Below are 10,743 nucleotides of genomic sequence, written 5' to 3' on the forward strand. Positions count from 1 at the left end.
TATTTATAGAATTTATAGTTTATTATTATTTTTAAATGAACGATTATATTCTAATTTAACGATGGCCTCATTTAAATGAATATATGAAAATTATAAATAAATACATTATCATGAATATTTCAATTACATTTTATATTTATAATTATTATTTAATACTCATATATAAAAGTTATTTTCACATTTCTATTATTATTTAATTTCTATTTATATATAATTTTATAAAATTTACAAGTTCACTTATAAAAATTTTAAAATTTTTAACTTCTTCAAATTATTTTTATTTATAATTAAAAAATAAATTTTAAACAACAATTTTAAACTATATTTTATTCCCTAATTATAATTTCAAGCAGAGTGCGTGTATCACGGTGTCTCTTAGCACTAAACCAGTTCATAATAACATAACATAAAGAAGAAATGGATTTAAATCAAACATAAAGAGGCCCAGCCCTTAGCCCAAGCCCTTACCTCAGCTTTGTTAAGGTCGTTTAGCCATAAATAATGAACAGGGCATAAGAGATCTGAAAAAAGAATCCTTTTATGTATGATGTGTTCTTGAAGTTCAGCCTGAGAAAAACAAAAGCCGTCTTTTACGTCTTCCCAGACAAGCGATCATGTCATCCTCTGGAGATACCACCGCCGACGCCGCTGTAGCGAAACCTTACTTCTGCTACCAATGCAACTGCACCGTCACCATAACAGTCTCTGCTTCCTCCGATCCTTATTGCCCTTTATGCCATGAGGGCTTCCTCGAAGAATATGAAAACCCTAGCCATGACTTCAATTCCCAAAACCCAAATCCCAATCAGAACCCGAATCCCTTATCTGACCCAAATTTCTCATTCCTGGATCCTGTCTCTACCCTATTGCCTCTTCTCTTCTCGTCTTCCACCACCATTGACTTGCAAAACCCTAATCTCTTTGGGAACTCACGAGCTGCTTCTCTTGATCCTGATGCATTCAATCCGATGGACTTTTTGCGAAACCATCTCCAGAACCTCCATTCCGGTGGTGCTCGCATCCAGTTTGTTATCGACAACCACCCGTCAGATCCAGGGCTTCGCCTGCCTACGAATATTGGGGACTACTTCATTGGACCGGGTCTGGAGCAACTGATTCAACAACTGGCAGAGAATGATCCAAACCGGTATGGGACACCGCCGGCATCAGAATCGGCTATTGTCGCATTGCCAACTATTAAAATCACTGAGGAGTTGTTGAATTCAGAAATGAATCAGTGTGCCGTTTGCAAAGACGAGTTTGAGAAGGGGGCTGAGGCGAAGCAAATGCCCTGTAAGCATGTGTATCATAACGATTGTATACTGCCATGGCTTAAAATGCATAATTCATGCCCTGTATGTCGGTATGAGTTGCCCACTGACAACGATGCTGATTATGAGAGTCGGACACATGGCTCCCGCCGGAGTCAAGGGAGCAATGGAGCAGGAAGTGGAGGGGACAATCGGACAGTGGAGAGGCGGTTTAGTGTTTCCCTTCCGTGGCCTTTTGGAAGACATGGGTCTAGCAGTGATGGTGGAGCTGGTGGTCAAAGTAGCGCTTAAGGACTGTATTGGAGATTGTGAGTGTACGTTTTTGTTTACATTGACATGATATTTTATTTTTGGTTCATTGCTTTTATTGTATTATTTGTGACCGAGTGCTTGAGTGGTTGTTGGATTTCAGATCTTAGAATAATATTTCTGTGAATTATGAATGCACAAACTGGAGAAGTTTTATTTTATTATTTTTAAAAGCAGTTTGATAACTGTGCATTGCATTTCCATTGAGAGTTTGTAGCTTTATTTGTTGAGCATTCTCAGGCGCGCCTTTGATAATTTTGATTGTTAGTTTACTATAAATCCATAGTTATTAATGCTAGGTACACTAAGGCACAAAGGGTTCTTGGTGCTAGGCGCAAGGCGCAGGTGCAGTGGTGCACGCCTGGGTGGGCTGAAGCAAGAAAAAATAAACGTTAATAAAAAATTAAAAGTAAAATCAAATAATTATTGATATAGTTCTATTTAACCAAACTTATCCAAATTACCAATCTACAAAGCATTAGTAAGTATAGAAAAATACATAAAATATTTTTGTAATCCAAAAAAATAAAACTAAACTTTTATTGATATTAATGTCTGAAGAAATTACAATGTTGCTTGCCAAGATATTTTCCCTCTACTGCTGAAAATACATGAAAATTTTACTGTTACCAATTCTATTGCTGAAAAATTGTCATAAATTGAAGAGGAAGTGGTTACATATTAAGATTTGTTTATGGCTTTATGCTTTATTTGCTTAGATTGTTAAAGCTGAAAAAAAATAAGGCAAAGCCTGAGTTATTAATTAAATCTTAATTCAGCTACTAATGAGATTGATTTTGCTTTGGGTTTGGTTAATATGAGTGTGTAGATGATTGATATATATAGTGTGAGCTGGAACCAATGGATTTGTAAAGAACAATGATAACAACAAAGAAGCAATGAATAGCGGATGGAGAAAGCATGGAGGTGTTGAAGACTTATTTGTAGGTCCAGCCAAGACACAAGATACAAATTAAAAAAAAAAATAGCGCATTCTGGATCAACCCAAGTGGGTAAAGAAGAGGAGAGGGGGGGGGGGGGGGGGGGGGGGCGCGGCGGGGGGCGGGGTCCGCGTGCGGTTGGAGAGGGGCAGAATCCATGTGTGTTGTTTTGGTGTTGGTTGGGGTGGGGAAGAGAGAGAAAGAGAGAGAGAGTGTGTGAAGGAGAAAAAGTACCTGGTTCAATTTTCAAACCCATAGGCAGCAGCAGTTGATGTTGATCTTCTTCTAAATCTATTTTTCTTCGTTTTCCTTTTTAGATAGCTGACACTGATAGGGAGGAAGGAACACTTTTTCTTTTGTGCTTCTTTGGGTATGATTTGATGTGGATAAACAAATGAGATTAGGTCAAAATAAAGAAAAAATTGAGGACATAACTGGTACATAGCTGAGGTTCCCCATGGTGCTCCTTGCGCTTGATGTTGACTGCCTTTCGCCTTAAGAGGTGCTCCTAGTGCCCCTTGCATTGTGTCTCAGGTGTGCCTTTAACAACACTGTATAAATCACTAAACCCTTAGTGATGTGTGATAAAGATTATTGTTATTAGTAGTTTGGAACATTAAAGTTTTAAGTTGGTGTAATGAGATTCAAACAACCATGGGTGGTTTCTTTATTATTATGTTGCATTTTTAGGATTTGGAATTTTATTTTCTCTTTAAAATTTTATCATTTTTTTAATTGAAACTAATTTGTTATAGGATACTAGAAATCTTTGTGGATATTTTTATTTCAATTTGATCTATGATATTTTCATATATTTTGTTACATATGCAACCCAAATAAGTGTTCTATTATCCAGATAATTGTATTTTGTTTACACTATGGTTTTGTTTGGGTTGATTGCTTCTTTGCTTTTTTGCTTCTTAAAAATGGCTTTTGTAAATTTTTATTTCACTAGAAAATCAAATGCAATAATAAAAAGGTATATGCGTTAAATATGTAAATACTACTATAAATGAAAAAGAGAAGCAATTTTAACAAGAAATTAATGTTTTACTTTTCATAGCATGTAACTTTCTTGCTGCTTAAATGTTGTATATTCTCATCTAACAATACATTGTGCTTCTGTGATTAAAAAAAAAAAAAAAGCCAAAAAAAGAGCAAGCTATATTGTGTTATATTTCACTGCACTCTTAAGCCTTACTGTTCCATGTTTCTAGATGAGGATATTTATGTTGTTGTTTGTGCTTGAATGATCCACTCTCTAGGTTATTTGTTGCAACAATGTGAAAGGTAAATCATGTACCTAGTTGTGTGAGTTCTTTGTTTCTAATTTACATGAATTTATCAATATTTTGTTAGTATGGTTTTGTACTAGATTACTATCTTGTCATGCTTGAGAACGATAGCTATTGGCTTAATTGACTGTTATTTTTAATTCTCAAGGGGTCATTGATTTATGCAATGGGTTGTGGTTTCCACCCATTAGGTACAAGTTTAAGTCTCAAGAGAAGCTAATTTATATAAAATTGCAGAAGGGTAGGTTTGTCTTTTAGTTCTTGTACATATGAGTAACTCTTGGTGGGATAATTAAATGAGAAATTACCTTTTTTTTTTGCTCTCTTGTTTCTCTCTCTCTCTCTCTATGTATTGAGGGGTAAATAATACTCCATGCAACTAGCTTGTTTTGAACTTAAAATTGAAAAAACCAGCTATTGATATGTATAATTGCTTGTTAAGTGCAAGTGAGATGGTGTATATATTATATAGTTCTTCATTAGAAGCTGTACCAATAGCCGTAATGAGTGATGTAGTTCTTTCTATATCTTGAGCCATTTCTATTTTTGGAGTTTAGAGGAAACACAAAGAAATACTGGTTTTTACGCCTAGATTAATGCTGCAAGCGTAGAGATTTGAACGTGCTAGGAAATTTTGGGAAGTCTAAATTCTAACTATTGGGATTAGATCAAGCCTATTGCTTAAAAAAGTGTCTAGAAATTGCTATTAACAAGAAATGTTTAGATGTTTGTAATATCGTGTAGACCTCAATCTTTTGACTGGAATATGTATTATGACCAAGGTGGTAAGATTTATTTTTGAATCATAGCATGGAGGATGTTACATAATTAGGGATGGCATGGACATTTGAACATTATCATCTCTTGCTTACGTGGTGTGATGTGAGCCATTTATGGACATTTTAAAATTCTGGTACTCTGTGTACATAGCACTGCAAACGCCTTGCGTGCAGGGTCTAAACTTTGGAAAGGACATAATTCTCGTCGTATTTGAGCCCTCATCTTTGAAATAAAGGGGGATAAAAGAGGTTGCCTGTCCATGGGGGGAAAAAAAATACTGATTTGGCTTGGAGGAGAAAATGCTATGAAATTGTAAAGCACTTATTGAGTTATTATTGAATTTTTCACAGAATTTGCCAAGGAGCAAGGACAATTAATGATACTAAAGGATTGACAATGAAGAAAAAATTTATGAATAAAACGTTTAATAGATGGTATCATGTTAGGAGTTGTTTAGTTTTTGAGATTTGCTGGACTCCTTTCATGAAGTTTTTTTTTTTTTTTTTTTTTTTTTTTTTTTTTTTAATAACAATTGGCAATATTATGTGGAGAATTTCTTAACTTCAATATCTTTTTTACAATTGGCAATATTATGCAGTTAGTTCTTGTAGAAGAATGGATGGGAGGTTCGATTGGATAGAGTTTGGGTGCCAAAATGTTTGAGTATTTATGTTCAATCAGATAGAGGAACGGAGTAATAGATGAGTATGTAATGCATAGGATCAAAATAGGATGGATGAAATAGAGAATTTTGATGTGCTATGCGATCGTAGGATCCCTAACGAAGTAAAGGGTAAGTTTTATAAAATTGTGGTTAGGCTAGCTATGCTATATAGAAGTAAATGTTAGGCATTTAAGGTAAAACGTACTCCCAAGATGAGCATGGCAGAAATGTGGATGTTAGGATGGACGTTCAGTAACATGATAATGGATAAGATTAGTGATGACTATATTTGCCAGAGACAGAGAGTGCATGTAGCATACATTGGGGATAAAATGAGATAGAGTCAATTAGGATGGTTTAGTCGTATTTAGTGTAGAGTATTGAATGTCCCGGATTGGAATTTTGATAAGTTAGTAGTAGAAAGAGTGAGAAGAGAGAATAGGAGGCCTAACATGATATGAAAAGAAGTAGTATGAAAAGATTCACAATAAAATTGGTTTCAAATAGAAGTGAATGAAATATGATCTATATAGCTGGCTCCAACTAGCTTGGGATTAAGGCTTTGTTGTTAGTGTTGTAGTTTTTAAGGGCATGATTGTGGCATATGTCACTTAGATAATTGGGCTATTGCATCTACGGGGATGAGGTAGGTGATAGCATTATAGAGGCATGCACTTGTGAGGTACAAAGTGGTAAAAAGATATGCCTCCCTTGCCATGCTCTAGATATCTTGCTAGTAAAGGCTGCTACCACTAGCAATTGGCATAGTTCATGGTCTCTTTTTTCTTTCTTTCTTCCTTTCTTCTTTTGTAAGAATTCTAAAACTGATCTCTCTCTCTCTCTCTCTCTCTCTCTTTTTCTTTTTTCCTTTGAACTTCAATATTGAAACTAATTTGATGATGTGCATTGTGAAGGAGAAAATGAAATTGATTAGTTATGAAAGATAAGAAATTTTGCTGGAATGAATTGAGGAACAAGAAATAACTTTGAATCCCTTAAAAAAAAAAAAAAAGCCAAAATTAAGCAATATAACACCCAAACCAAACTTCAATAGAAAAAGAAATTATTTCTTTTTTGTATTTTATGAATTAAGATGCAATAGCAATAAAGGACAAAAATTAAGAGGATAACTATGGAATGTACGCTTTGATAAGAGTAATCTCACTAAAAAGAATACAATCCCAATGAAGACACCACACAAGGAATTCTTGTGATAAATCAGAACTTCGCCACAAACAAATAATGTTTAATAAGAAAGAAGAAGCAATACTTGCTATTATGATTAAAACTCATAATGCTTTGAGATTACAAGAGTTGGCCTTTATATAGATTGATTACAAGCACTATAAAGAAAAGATAGTAAGGTTACAAAATAGAAAATTTGAATAGTATTCTAAACAAGGAATAATGTTGAACCTTTAAAAAAAAAATACTTCAGAAATCTGTCCATATGGTGATACACAAATTTGAGATTTGGTGACCTTTCATCCTTATTTCCTTCCTTATTTGCAAGATATTACAATCTTTTTCTGATTTCTTTGGCTTGGTCAATTTCAAACAGAAAATGGGGGTATTTTACATATATATGGGCTTATTTTCTTAATATTCAGCCTATTATTTTTATTTTAACTTAAGCCCAAATATTTTAACATGCTTCAACACACGTCGCATGGACTTGCCAAGTTCAGCACAACTTCTTAATTCTGAATAGAAGCAAACAAAGTGATAAGTTTGCTTTTGGACCTAGTCAATAGACCCTCGTATGCCATGTCACTTTGTGGCACATCGCTTGACCAGTTCATTTCTGTGTTTCTTCAAGTGTATTTCTCCTTTTTGATTGGCTTCCGTTCAATAAAGTTTTTTTATTTCAAGTCATTAGCTTTGAAATTGATCTTTCTTAGCTAAAGAAATACACAAGGAGAATGCTTAAAATTGGAGTTTATCCTAGTTTAGTTTATTTATTTTTATTTATTTTTTAATTATTGAATTAAGTTTTTATGAAATTTAAAATAAAAGATAGTTTCAACTTGTTCAAGTTGAAATGTTGAAAATAAGATGTCATATGAGTTCAAGCTTTTCTTAACCCCCTCCAAGAAACAATATCACAATATTTATATATATTCTACAATATAAGGTATTTAATAACATTTTATTAATTTATATACAAATGATGTTTTTATAGAGTTCTATTTCTTGGTGATTAGGTTGTTAACGCTAGATCAATACTTTGCAAATCGTTGACTTTGTCAATTAAATAAGTAATGCTAATTGTTTGATTTTGTTATGAATATTATATCTTAATTTTGAAATTTCTTCAAATTTTACTTTTTTAAATCTTACCTCTTTCAAGCTCATGCCTAGGCTCAAAGATTTCTTTGCGCCTTTTGCCTTTAATAACTATGCATATTAAAAATGAGGTCCGGTGAGCTTTTAGTAAGCTTTGAGTAGCTCATCAGCCACTTGGCATATTTGAGGCTTTGGGAATATTTATTTAACTTTTTGAGGTTTTAGTGACATCTGGTGTGATCAAATACAATGCTAAATTTTGTGCAACTTTAATTTATTGGTTTGATACATAAGCCCAAGGGACGGTACATATTTATGCTCGAGTTAACAACCAAAACTAGTGTTCTAAGGTTTTGTACTTGAGGTGATAATGACGGAATTTCTTGCCCCAACCATAAGATGTATGTTGCATTTCGTCCTCACTCATTAATCGCTTACAACTAAATATTTAGAGTAGATAGCTGTGTTTCTATTGTTTTTTGGAAAATTTCTCCCCCTTTTTGTATAATTTGTTTGGTTTTCCTACTAAACTGTGATTGGGAAGTAATTTTGGATAGTTGGTGTGATACATAATCATCAGCAATTTGTTTATGTATTATTCCTTTCTCCTGTTTCCTATCTCTTCCCATTAAAATTCTATGCAAGAATTTTCGAAAATTCTAAAATGCAAGTGGCTTTTGTAGGTTATTTTAAAGATTTGATGTCTTTACCAATAATGTTCATTGTGGACTCGGTTATATATAGACTATTTTTGGACATTTGCATTTCTTCTTCATTGACTTTTTTTGTCAACTTTGCAGCTGATATTATGCGGAAAAATCAAGAGCAGATTTCTGGGCAAAGGAAAACGTTATAAAAGCTGGAACAGTCTATGTAAACTTATAAACAGTTTAAGATTGTTATTAAGCATGGCAGTCTTTATCATACATACGCATTGATGTCTGAGTTATATAATTTGTATAGATCGATATATTTGTTTCGATGCTTTCTTTTTATTTTTGTTTTTGTTAGCTGGTTTGTTTATTATTGTGAGAGTTTTCTCTGAAAATCCAAGGCTGCGGATCCTTAAGAGAGGCTATGAAAACGGCTGACGGTTACAAAGGCTAGCTTTTCTGTAGAGCAACATCATGTTGGTTCAGAGCCAGGCGTAATAATTGCGGAAGGAAACAATCGTTCGCGTTAGGCCTGGGGTTGGTTGGTTGGATTAGGGTTGTGATGCAGTATTGTTGATTGGATCGGTAAAATTTTATGTGGGAACTGGATAATGAAATTAGCAAACGACAATAATAGAGATAGTAATTAGATACATCTATTATATATCATCAAATAATGGGGGAAATTAAGTGCATATTGCAATTTACTTTTCTTCAATGTGTGCTTCTTTTAGCCAAGTAGGGGTGCGTTCGATTGATTATTGTACATGTTTTTTGTTAGGGAATTTCTGTAATTATTTGGTTTAAAATGAAGTAAATTTATTTGAAAATAATAATAAAAACTTAACATATAGTATTTTTAATTAAAAATTACAAATAAATTATTAAATTTATTCGCTGTAACAGGTCATCTACTAAATCTAATAGGTAATTCATTAAATATGGGAAATGTTAAAATAATTAAAGTATAAAAATGACACAATCGCATACTTTTTTAAAAGTAATATTATTTTACGAAAATATTGTACGTTAAGTTCTAAAATTACGTTAATTACGTTAATTCATCACAATTTATATAACATTTTAAAAGTTGCTATCAAATGTTTTATATTTGTCAAAAATTAAAAATTAAAAATATTAAATGGTAATATTTTATTTTAAGTTAAATCATCACAGTTTCCATAACATTTTAAAAGTTGCTATAAAATAATATATATTTGATAAAAATTAAAAATTTTAAATGTAGAATATTAGATAATAATATTTTATTTGATTTTATCTATAATTAATATTTTTTAAAATATTATAAAAAAATATAAATGTATTTTATTTTACATAAAACAAATTCACGTTTTTATTAAGTTAGTCAATTTTTTATAATTAACTAATTTATGACAAAATAATATCATTTTACAAAAATATTATAAATTAAATTGTAAAATTACGTTAAAGTATCATGTTTTTCTCAATACTTTAAAATTTACTATAAAATGTTATAATTTTAATTAAAATTAAAAATTTTAAATGTGAAATGTTAAATAATAATGTTTTATTTGATTTCATTTATAATTAATATTTTAATAATATTACTAAAAAAATTATTATATATGTATTTTATTTTACGTGAAATAAGTTTACATTTGCTGTTAAGTTAGTTAATTTTCTGTAATTAATTATTTAACGAAAATAGCATCATTTTATGAAAATATTGTGAGTTGAATTATAAAATTATGTTAAAGTATCATAATTTTCTTAATATTTTAAAATTTTCTATAAAATGTTATAATTTTAATTAAAATTTCAAATATAACATTTTATAGAAAATTTTAAAATATTACGAAAATTGTGATACTTTAATGTTGCTTTACGTGAAGTAAATTTACATGTTAGTAAATTTTCCATAATTAACTACTTTGTGAAAAATATTATTTTACAAAAGCATCATAGTTTTTGCAACATCTTAAATTTTACCATTGGATGTTATAATTTTAATTAAATTAAAAATTTTAAATATCGAATTTTAAAGAATAATATTTTATTTAGTTTTATCTGTAATTAATATTTTTATGGTATTACCAAATATATATATATACACACACACTCCTGAGCCTTTTGAGGACTTGAGTTTGCTAGTTGTAAGTCCTAATAGTGTGGCGGTAAATCCAGAAGAATTTGTCCTACTGTAGGGAATGTATTGATTAAACTATTTAAATCATGGATATATTTTGCAGGAATCAATTTGTTTCTAGCTCTTCTATCTCTAGAATAGGGGAGAAGATAATAAACAGTGAAGAATTAATTATTGAAGATTTTGAAAAGTCAATTGATAATTAGGAACTTCCTAAAGTCCAGAAAGATCGGATCTATAAATAAAGCAAGTTTAACTTCCTTAGCAAAACTGATTATAGCATCAAAACTGAGGAAAGAGACATCCACATCACAAAGCCCTTTGAGATCATAAAGCTTTTAACTTCTTCCTTTTTGAACAAGCACAAAGCCAAAGGATATAACTATATCCATGTAGGCTTAGTTCAAGTAGGAATA

At 31.4% G+C, this 10,743-nt stretch overlaps 1 protein-coding gene across 2 annotated transcripts; it reads left to right on the forward strand.

Annotated features, from left to right (window-relative positions):
- The first annotated feature begins 507 nt into the window (after nt 1-507).
- On the forward strand, nt 508-8,526 carry LOC110640335 (E3 ubiquitin-protein ligase RING1). Of its 2 annotated transcripts, none has more exons than XM_021791601.2 (2): nt 508-1,579; nt 8,347-8,526. In XM_021791601.2, exon 1 carries the CDS (start codon nt 615-617, stop codon nt 1,560-1,562), a length of 948 nt encoding a protein of 315 aa, XP_021647293.2. In that variant the 5' UTR covers nt 508-614; the 3' UTR covers nt 1,563-1,579; nt 8,347-8,526. The 2 variants fall into 2 exon arrangements, with proteins under 2 accessions (XP_021647293.2, XP_021647291.2); XM_021791599.2 differs by having other exon boundaries at nt 509-1,585.
- Nucleotides 8,527-10,743: the final 2,217 nt, after the last annotated feature.

The sequence above is a fragment of the Hevea brasiliensis genome, chromosome 1 (assembly GCF_030052815.1).
Source record: "Hevea brasiliensis isolate MT/VB/25A 57/8 chromosome 1, ASM3005281v1, whole genome shotgun sequence".
Taxonomy (NCBI): Eukaryota; Viridiplantae; Streptophyta; class Magnoliopsida; order Malpighiales; family Euphorbiaceae; genus Hevea; species Hevea brasiliensis.

What these genes read in the sequence shown, in the direction of transcription:
- LOC110640335 (XM_021791601.2), top strand. Translation starts at nt 615, where the DNA reads ATGTCATCCTCTGGAGATACCACCGCCGACGCCGCTGTAGCGAAACCT.